The 11220-nt window shown below is 34.4% G+C and overlaps 1 protein-coding gene across 2 annotated transcripts in view; it reads right to left on the bottom strand.

The window, feature by feature from the left end:
• Nucleotides 1-318: 318 nt before the first annotated feature.
• LOC116273852 (programmed cell death 6-interacting protein) overlaps nucleotides 319-11220 on the bottom strand; it is a 73276-nt gene continuing 62374 nt past the window's right edge. For both annotated transcript variants that reach the window (XM_031663839.1, XM_031663840.1), the window contains exons 16-18: nucleotides 3184-3307; nucleotides 1891-2078; nucleotides 319-977 (exon numbers count right to left, since the gene is read on the bottom strand). In XM_031663839.1, coding sequence (XP_031519699.1) covers nucleotides 803-977; nucleotides 1891-2078; nucleotides 3184-3307 — 487 coding nt within the window. In that variant the 3' untranslated portion in view covers nucleotides 319-802. The remainder of the gene's footprint in view (nucleotides 978-1890; nucleotides 2079-3183; nucleotides 3308-11220) is intronic.

The following is an 11220-nucleotide window of genomic DNA, read 5'->3' as shown; positions in this document are numbered from 1 at the left end:
AAGCGAACAATAAAACATTAAATATACACATTTATTTGTATATTTATTTGAAGAATCTTTGGTAGCAATTGCTTGTTTCTTCCACATTATAGGACTTTTTAAAATAAATGTCAAAAGCCGTTTACTAATCAGCATATGAAAGATAAACTATGATACTATTCTTTTGGTTTCCCTATAAAACGTCCTTGATAATAACTTGTACTATTCATGCACTTAAAAAACAGTATATGTTTAACTTATATACATACAAAATGAGACTAATACCAGAAAAAAAAAATTAGACAGTAATGAGAATCAATAACAAAACATAACAATGACAACTGTTCTTAAGTAATTTATTTTAAAATTATAAGATTTACAATGCCTTGATTATGCAAAATAGCATAATGGAAATTAAACCAAATCAATAAACCAAAGGGAAAGAAAACTTAATTTTCTCGAGTATCCATACTTAAACCATCTTTGTAAGTATCTGATGTCCCAACAGTGTCTTATGTAGAAAGTATAATAGTTTCAAATGTTTCACTTGCAGGTTTAATTTCTCATTTTCAATTTTTATGAACTGTAATACAATTTCAAATCCTATTATACCTAGTGTTTATACTGCAACAGCAGCAAATCTCACATGTGTAATCATATGTGGAAGTGGGGCACAGCTTCTAGCTGTAGACAGAAATTATACACTGCATTCAGTCCAGGAGAGTACATTACATTAACCAGAGCGTAGAGTTTAGTACACTTATTGCAGGGTTGGTATTTCTTTCCCTCTGATCTGAATCAGCTGAGCTGCTGAGCAGACATATTACTGCTGTGGATAGTAAGACTGCTGTGGGGGCTGAGGGAAGGGGTATGAAGGCTGCTGGGGTCCTGGGTATGGAGCCTGTCCAGGGCTCTGGTGATACACTGGTGGATATGGCATATTATACTGGCCATATGCATAAGGATTATAGCCCATGGGCATGGGCATTTGGCAATACCTGATAGGGAGAAGAAAACAAAAAAAACTTGATTGGTAAATCAAATACTAAAAAATAAAACAATAATTATTCTAGAATTACGTTTTTCATGAAAGTCATTTCTATTTTTTAGTCTGTTAAAGAACAGTGGAGAGAGAAAAACTGTTTCAAGGCACTTGTCAGAGAAAAGCATTCCTATCCTGTTCTTAATTACAACAAAAGAGTACCAAGTGTTTAATACTATCCAAAAAAATACCGAAGAAAATAAGATTAAGTATTCAAGTATTAAAAGAAAGAAAAAATATGGAGACCCTTCATTTTAACGTGGCAAAACTAGTCATCTAAATACATTCCTCTTCCACAATATTCAATATTCACTGTGATGTACATAAATTTACAACTTTAAAAGTTCTAATATTTGGAAGACAACATGTACTTACTAAGTAAAATTTAGAGCACACCTTAAAAGGTAGTCAAATGTTTGGATTTTTAAGATTAAGAAATTATCACAGAGGTTAACCTTTAAGAAAGTGCAACCCATAATTAGATAAATTTCTATTCAACTGTTTATTAAATGCCAAGTATTCTAAGTATAGGGATGTAAATAAGGCCTTATCAGTTTTGCTATGCTACGCTCAGAAAAGGTACCTGTTTATCACCTAAAGTCCAAGGAAATACCTACTGAACTCTATACAGAAGAGATTATTTAATATAAACCCAATATGTAAGGTATAAAAACAAATTTTAAAAGCCTAGGAAATAGCTATTTATGTAAGTGACCATAACATTATTTTCATTTCTGGATAAGCTGACAGTGTAGCTTATTCATTCATGACACTTCCATTTGTAGAAGGGGTGACCCTGTTTTTAACAGGTTAGCCAGAGCCTAGAAACAATATTAGCCAACTTGGGATACATGATGTTGAAGCCTTACCCAGGATATCCTGGATAGGTGGGATAGGGTGGTCCCTGGGCCTGTGGAGGAGGAGCTGAGCCAGGTGTTTGTGATGGAGCTGGTGCAGCAGTCCCAGCCCCCACTGGAGCTGGAGCAGTAGCAGAAGGAGCTCGATTTGCTGGAAGCACAGGTGGTGGAGGCCTGGCTGGGGGCTGGGGCTTAGTAGGCTATAAGAAAAAGTCAGCATTGACTATAAAATGTTTCATTTCTCTCAAACTGCTATTAATTAAAATTAATAAGGACATATGAGAAACTCTAGAATCCAACCAAATATATTTTTATTTCCCATTCTTAAATACTGGCTTATTACTATAGAAATATATCATAGTTGAATAATTCTCCAATCTGTGGAAACTCCATAGCCACTGCTCTTTTCCTGGTGCCTAATATTTAATCATTTACTGCTTCCTGAGTGGCTGGACATTTGAGGTGGAAGAAAGCAGCACAGGTACTGTTTACTACCATCATCTCCTCCCAGTCCCCAAACTCTATATGAAAAATGTCAAACACCAGAAAATTTTAAAAGAATAGTATATAAAATAATCACACATCTGCCAATGAAATTCAATAACTATTAACATTTGCCATTTCTGCTTTATCTATAACTACATCCATACATATTTGCAGAATCGTTTGAAGTAAGTTGCAAACTTCATGACACTAGCCCTAAAGACTTCAGCACTCAAGTTCTCATAAGGATATTATCCTACATAATCACAATACCATTTTCATCCTTAAAAAACTAATGCTATTCCCCAATGTCATCAAATATCCACTCCAAATTCAATTTTCCCTAATTAACACAAAAAAGCTCATATAGCTATTTTTATAAACCAAAATCAACTCAAAGTTCATTTGCATTTGATTGTAAGGAAACTTTCATCTCTTTTCATCTAGAATATGCCCTTTTTTTAAAACCTATGACACTCACTTTTAGAAAAGATCAACTCAGTTATTTCATATAAATGTCCCATGTGATAGATTTGTCCAATTGTTTCCTAATGGCATAATTTAACTTCTCATTTTATCATTTGTTTTATTTGCTGTAAACAGAAAGTTTGTTTAAGGGCTTGATTAGATTCGGGCTAAGCATTTTTTTGGTTAAGAATTCTTGAATGATGCTGTGTTTTACGTATCGCAAAATATCAGGAGGTTGGTTACCTGATGCAGGTGGTAACCACTAGATCCTTCCTATGTAAACCATGTTTTATCCATTAAAACAAGTAATCATCACTAATGTAAAATCTCTGTTTAAAATATTTGCCTACTAACCGGCATGGTTCTTGGCGCTGGAGTTGGAGGAGTTGGTGCATGTCCTCCTGCTGGCGAGGACTGATATGCAGGTGTAGGAATTGAAGGAGCACTAGGTTCTCTGGCAATGCTTTGTTGCAAGTCCCTTATCAAAGACAAAGTATTAAAAATTAACATGATAGAAAACAATGAACACACATAAAATACCAGCTTTTCTTTTCTTCATACATGAAATATAGAAAACAGATTCCAAACAATGATGGCATTTTAAAATATACTACATTTCAAATTAGTACAGCGACTATGGAAAACAGTATGGAGGTCCCTCAAAAAACTAAAACTAGATCTACCATATGATCCAGCAATCGCTGGGTATATATCCAAAAGAAAGGATATCCATATATTGAAGAGATATCTATATTCCCATGTTTGTTGCAGCACTTCCAACAGCCAAGAATGAATGCAACCTAAGTGTCCATCAGCAGATAAATGGATAAAGTGTAGTATATATATGCAATGGAATATTATTCAGCCATAAAAAAAATGAAATTCTGTCACTTCCAGCAACACGGATGGAACTGGAGGACATTACGTTAAGCGAAATAAGCCAGGCACAGAAAGACAATTGCATGTTCTCATTCATATGTGTGAGCTAAAAACAAGGAGACAGAGAGTAGAATGATGGTTACTAGAGTCAAGGAAGAGTAGGGGGTGGGGATCAAGAGAGGTTGGATAATGGGTACAAAAATACAGTCAGATAGAATAAATAAGTTCTAGTGTTTAATAGCACCATAGGGTGATGATAGTTAATGGTAATTTATTGTGTATTTCTAAATAGCTAGAAGATTTGGAATGTTCCCAACACAAAGAAACGGTAAACATTTGAGATGAGGAATATCCTAATTACCCTGATTTGATTATTATACATTGTATTCATGTATCAAAATATCACATGTGCCCCACAAATATGTGATGAATATCCTAATTACCCTGATTTGATTATTACACATTATATTCACGATCAAAGTATCACATGTACCCCATAATATGTACAATTATTTATCAATATAACAAAAACTGAAAAAAAATAAAATATACTACATTTCTATTCTTGACTAGAATCTCAATCCTCTTTCTTCCTACTGTTTAATAAAATGAAGTTGTATCTTTTTTCTATTTCTGAAGACTAGGGGAAAAAAGTAAACATTTTCAGAGATCACAGTTATAGCTAGAGTAAGAAACATGTCAAACTGGGCAAGTAATCCTAAAAGACTGCCCACCCTCTAATAAAAGGTAGTCCCTGGATTTAAAAAACTCCTAACATCATCTATCTAAAAGTTATCAGAAAACTACAATGACTTATGTAGCCAGTGTTGTAATCACTTTATCAGTGTTTATACAAAATAAAACAGATGAAAAAGCTAACCTTTTATGCAAACCATTATGCAAATTTCTAGATAAAAACTTTCTGAAGACATTCAAAGAAATGTGGCATTGAGATATTTTATGTTAAAAGATAACACATGACCTGTCACTAAGGTAAACTCATGAAAGACATATTGCTGAAAATACTCTTACAATTTAGTACTAAAAATTAGAAAATTTTGTCTTCTCTAACAGTAATTTGAAATTCATCCCAAAACCACACTAAACAATACCTAAGGTAAAATGCACTCCATGTAATACATGATGTCAATCATCTTTTCACTGCACTGATTAATGTACACAGAGAAGTAAATATGACAAGTCCCAAAATGTCTGAGACAGTACCTTTTGCCCTGATTTAACAAATAACAGCAAAGCCCCACATTGTCCGCATCCCAACTTCCCTCTCAAGAAGGGCCCCAATCACTCCAAACATAAAGAAAACTAGTATACATTCATCAAAAAAAAAAAGCTACTTCTTAATACAAGTAAATAACTGCTTATTATTTATTAATAAGTTTTTAATATCAAAATTCTAAAAGGTCAGATTTGGAAATATCTAAAATATATATATATATATTATAAAGCTTTAACACAATACCTTTTTTCCTTTGATAAACTCTAGGGATGGATGCAGTAAATAACACATTTACAGGGCAAATGATAATTTCCTAGCCACTTACAAAAGATATAAATCAATGCTATTAAATAAAACCAATAATGTAAAAGAGCAAAAAGATATTTTAAAAAATGCCACCAGTATTCCTACGCCCAAAATCTGACAATGGTTTTCAAACCATTAGTAAAAAGAAAGTAAAGCTCAGAGTAAACCACTCATTCTTCTTAAACTCTTTAAATTACTGATGAAAGATTTCAATGAAAACAGAAATTAAAAAGCAAAGCCTCCAGCTAATAAGCATATAAAAAGGACATATTAGTCATCAGGAAAATGAAAATTAAACTCATACAATGAGATAATACTACAAACCCAGCAGAATATAGCTAAGGGCAAAAATGTGGAGCAACCAGAACTCTCAGATATTGCTAGGAGGAATATAAATTAGTACAATCGCGTTGGAAAACTATTTGAAATACCAACTAAGCATACACATACCCTTTGACCTAGATATATACCCAACAGCACTGCATATAACATGCTCACCAAAAGCATATACTGTCTAATACAGTAACCACTAGCCACATATAGCTATCAAACATCTGAAATGTGGCTAATCTGAATTGAGATGTGTTGTAAGTATAAAATACACATTAAACTGGGCACGGTGGCTCACGCCTGTAATCCCAGCACTTTGGGAGGCCGAGGCAGGTGGATCACGAGGTCAGGAGTTCAAGATCAGCCTGGCCAAGATGGTGAAACCCCGTCTCTACTAAAAATACAAAAATTAGTCGGGCTTGGTGGTGGGCGCTTGTAAACCCAGCTACTCGGGAGGCTGAAGCAGAGAATTGCTTGAACCCAGGAGGCAGAGGTTGCAGTGAGCCGAGGTCATACCACTGCACTCCAGCCTAAGCGACAGAGCAAGACGCTATCTCACCCAAAAAAAACAACACACACACATTAGATTTCTAAGACTTAGTATGAAAAAAAGTAAAATATCTCTCATTTATAATTTTACATTGATTATATGTTAAAATGATAATACTTTGGACATACTGGGTTAAATGGAATACTGAAATTAATTTCACCTGTTTTCTAACTACAGCTACTACAAATTTTACATTTTCCATTGCATATGTCACTGCATAGTACTTCACCATATAGATATAGTTTTATTTAATTAACCAGAACCAGACATTTGACTTGTTTCTATATTTTTACTGCTACCAACAATATTGGACAGCAGTGATTTACAACATTCATGCCAGCACTATTTACAAAAGCTCAAAACTAGCAACTATTCAAAATATTCAACAGAATAAATAACTTGTATATTCACATAAAATATATACAGAATTGAGAATAAAAGATCTACAAATACACACAACTTATACTGATGAATCTCACAAATACAATGTAGAATAAAAGCCAGTCATAGAAGAGTACATCACATGTGATTCTATTTATATGCAATGCAAAAACAGGAGAAAGTAATCTATGTTCTCTCACAAGTTAGGATAGTGGTTGCCCTGGAAGAGAAAGATAAAGAAAGACTGACTGGGTGGATGCATTAACAATGCTTTTAGTGTGCTGAGAATTTTCTGTGTATTGATCTAAGTGCTGGTTGCCTGGGTGTACTCAGTTTGTGAACATTCAACAAGATATACACTTATGTATACTTTTCCAGTATACATTATATTCCGTAAGATTTCAAAGTATTTTGGCCTTGAGTATTAACAATGACTAACAAAATTAACTCTCAGATATTCAAAAGCTAATATTATTATATGGCCTACTTTTCCATCTTTCATTCACCTTTCAATCACTGAGCTGAAAATATTTGACAAGTGTATATAATAAATATACACACAAATAGCAACAAACCTGCTTTTTAGATATATGAATTATAAAATATTTAAAATGACAATATTCCAATCTTTCTTCCTTAGAATATCCAGAGCTTCTTTGTGCATAAACAAGTCAATTTCTATGTTTATTGTTTTCTTCCTTTTTACACAAAGCATACTCTACACACTGTTCTGCGTCTTTTTACCATAACTATCTTGAAGATCTTTCCATATCAGTAAATTGAAAACATCCTGTTTTTTAAAATAGCTGCACAGCATTTCACTATACAACTATAGCTTTATTTCAGCAGCCCTGGTCACTTTGTTTCTGCTTTTTTACTGCTATTTGCAATGCAGAAATGAATAAGCTCATAAATATGTCATTTCTAGCATATTCTAATATATCCTCAGAATAGATTCCCAAAAACAGAATAGCTGGATTAAAGGATGTTTGCGTTAGTAGTCTTATTCTTTACAGCTAAACTGCCCAACACAAGGATTGCACCATTGTGTATTCTCACAGCAATATAAAATCTATTTCTCCAACATGTGACAACAAAGCATGTTATCAAACTTTCGGATTCTTGCCAAACTGAAAAATATTATTTCAGACTAATTTTAATTTGTATTTTATAATGAATGAGGGTATTCTTTTTTTTATTTCATTTATTTAAGAGCCATTTATATTTCCTTGTCTGCAAAATTCTGTTAGCGTCTTTTCCTCAGTTTTCTATTGGGTTTTCTTCTCATTGATTTCTAGTTCTTTTCTAAATAAAGTAAATTAGCCTTTTGCCTGTGAATAAGTTTCAAATATTGGATTCCCAATTTGTTATATCCTGACTCTGTTTACCATATTTCTGTGAGGAACTTATTCTTTTCTTTTTTTTTAATACCTTCTGGAATTTAAGTAGGAGTTATTAGATGCTGCCCATCCCAGCTTTATTAAGGAATTCTCCATTCTATTTTACACCTTATATATCATTTACAAATTTCAAGTTTGGTCCACTCAGAACTTACTTTGGTATAAAGATAACTTTTATTTTCTAAATGGCTGGGCAGTTGTCCACAACCTCTTCTGGTTGGCTGAAGATCTTTTACACTAAATTCACATATGTATTTCAATCTATTTCTATTTTCTATTCTGTCTTTGTCTAATCATGTACCAGCATCACTGTGTTTTAATTAAAGATGGTATTATATACCTTAATATCTGGTAGAACTAGTATCCCTTCACTATTCTTTTTACTGTTTTCCTGGCTGACCTTGTTTCTTTTTCTACTTGAACTTCAGGATCAACTTGTCTAATTCCAAATGAAAAGCTGCTGACATTTTTAATCACAAGTATGTTGAATGCATATGTTTATTTCTTTATTTATGTTTGTTATTAGAGATAGGGTCTCACTGTTGCCCAGACTGGAGTACACTGGCTATTTACAGGTACAATCATAGCGCACTACAACCTAAAACCCTAGGGCTCAAACCATCCTCCCACTTCAATCTCCCAGGTAGCTGGGACTAGAAGTGCATGCCATCACGCCCGGCTGATGTATAAGTTAACTTAGAATTGACATCTTTGGCCGGGCGCGGTGGCGCAAGCCTGTAATCCCAGCACTTTGGGAGGCCGAGACGGGCGGATCACGAGGTCAGGAGATCGAGACCATCCTGGCTAACACGGTGAAACCCCGTCTCTACTAAAAAATACAAAAAACTAGCTGGGCGAGGTGGCGGCGCCTGTAGTCCCAGCTACTCGGGAGGCTGAGGCAGGAGAATGGCGTGAACCTGGGGGGCGGAGCTTGCAGTGAGCTGAGATCGCGCCACTGCACTCCAGCCTGGGCGACAGAGCGAGACTCCGTCTCAAAAAAAAAAAAAAAAAGAATTGACATCTTTATGAAGTTGAGTCATCCTATCCAAGAACATGTTTTTTAAGTCTTCTTTTGTGTCCCTGAAATAGTGTTTTCTTCACATAGATCTCAAATATTATAAACTTATATTTTATCTTTTTTGTTGCTATTTTAAGTGGGTCTCTTCCTCCATCTTATCTTCTAAAGGCTTATTTACATGAAAGTCACTGATTTCTACAAATTATATTTATGATCAACAACTTCAGTAATAATTATTTTATTATTTGCAGAGTTTTGGGGTTTTCTTGGGTTTTCAAGTAGTTGTACAATCATAATGTCTGTAAATAGTGCTAGTTTTACTTCTTCCTTTCCAATTTTTTAATTTCTCTCTCATGTGATTGCCTTGGCTGGTACTGCAGTACAGTATTTAAAAATAGTGCTGATAGTGGTTATTTGTTTTCTGTTCTTGACTTGAGAGGGAACTCTTTATAGTGCTTCTCCATTAATCACTATACTGAGTTTTGGGCAGAAATATATACACACACAAACATATATATACTTTCATGTTATGGAAGCATCTATCTTCTATCTATTCTTATTTTACTGAGTATCAGAACACTCATTTTCTCAAATGCTTCTGCCTCATCTATTAAGACAAACCAGTGATCCTTCCTTTGATATGAAAACACTGAATACTGAATACTGGAATAAACGCCCCCCCTCCCCTTGTCAATAATTCTTTTTTAACGTCCTGGTGACTATTACTGTCAAATACTTTATTTAGGACTTTTGCATCCATATTCATAACTGAAACTGGTCTGTAGACTGTTTTGTATTAATTTTTGTTAGATTTTTTATCATTAAGACTAATATGGAGAATACTCATCTTTTTTTAGGCTGTGGGGGTGGCTCACACCTGTAATCCCGATCACCTGAGGTCAGGAGTTCGAGACCAGCCTGGCCTACATGGTGAAACCCTGTTTCTACTAAAAATACAAAAATTAGCCAGGCGTGGTGGCGCACACCAGTAATGCCAGCTACTCGGGAAGCTGAGGCAGGAGAATTGCTTGAATCCAGGAGGCGGAGGTTGCAGTGAGACAAGATTGCATGATTGCACTCCAGCCTGGGTGACAGAGCAAAACTCCGTCTTTAAAAAAAAAAAAAAAAAAAAAAAAACTTTTTTTTTAAACATTTAGAACATTTTTAAAACATTCTATTTATTTGCTTTTTATAGGTTTAGCAGAAATATTCTAAAAGCAACTGACCTGCTCTTTCTTAGAAGAAAATGGTAACTTCTCTCATGAACATGAGCAGAGAGGTGAATGAACACGAACATGTTCATTCTCTGTTCATGAATATGAACAGAGAGATGAATAAAGATCTAGTTGCCTGAAAGGGTCATCAGTATAAGACTCTTTCAGCTCTTTATATTTATTACTAATGAATATAAACTTTAGGATCAACTTGTTTAATTCCAAATGAAAAGCTGCTGACATTTTTAATCAAAAGTATGTTGAATGCATATGTTTATTTACTTATGATGGTTTTTTATGTACCCGAAGTACAGTTTGGATATAAAATCTTTAGCTTGTATTTATATGATATAAAATCTTTAACTCATATTTACTATCCTTGAGATTACAGCAATCACTCCACTCTCTTCTAGCATACAGTGCTTTCAGCCTAATTTTTTTCGCCTTTTTATACATTGACTTGTTTTGCCTGACTGCTAAAGGATTCTGCCATTATCTTTTAAGGCCAATAATTTATATGCCTTGAAGCTGACAGTTCTTGATCATTTTCCCCTACCATATGATACACTCTTTCAACAACCTTCACTTACTTCAAGAAAATGTTCTTGAGTATCATTAAATAAGTGTTCTGTTTAGAGAACGTTAAATAACTGCTCTGTCTGGTTTTTCTTCTTTGAGAGAAATCCAATTTTGCATATATTAGGTTTTCTGTGCCCATCTTCTCTCTAATCCTTTGTAATTCTTTCTTGACTTTGATTTCATTTTAATTTCCGAATTTCTACTCTGTGTTCCTGTGTGTTCTTCAGCATTTATTTGCCCTTTGTGCTCCTTCCCATTTTGTGATGGTTTTATTCTTCCCTTCTACTTCTTTCCTGAATTCTGACACCTCACATCTTATCACTTCCTGTTTTCTTACCATATTCCTGCAGTTCTGGAATTTCTGCTCAAAGTGTTCCTTAGAGTGCTTGCAGTCCCCAACCTTTTTGGCACCAGGGACCAGTTTCGTGGAAGACAATTTTTCCACAGGGGAGCGGGAGATGATTTCAGGATGAAACTGTCCCACCTCAGATCATCAG

This window comes from Papio anubis, chromosome 2 (assembly GCF_008728515.1).
Source record: "Papio anubis isolate 15944 chromosome 2, Panubis1.0, whole genome shotgun sequence".
Classification (NCBI taxonomy): Eukaryota; Metazoa; Chordata; class Mammalia; order Primates; family Cercopithecidae; genus Papio; species Papio anubis.
This window is presented reverse-complemented; position numbering and strand designations above follow the sequence as displayed.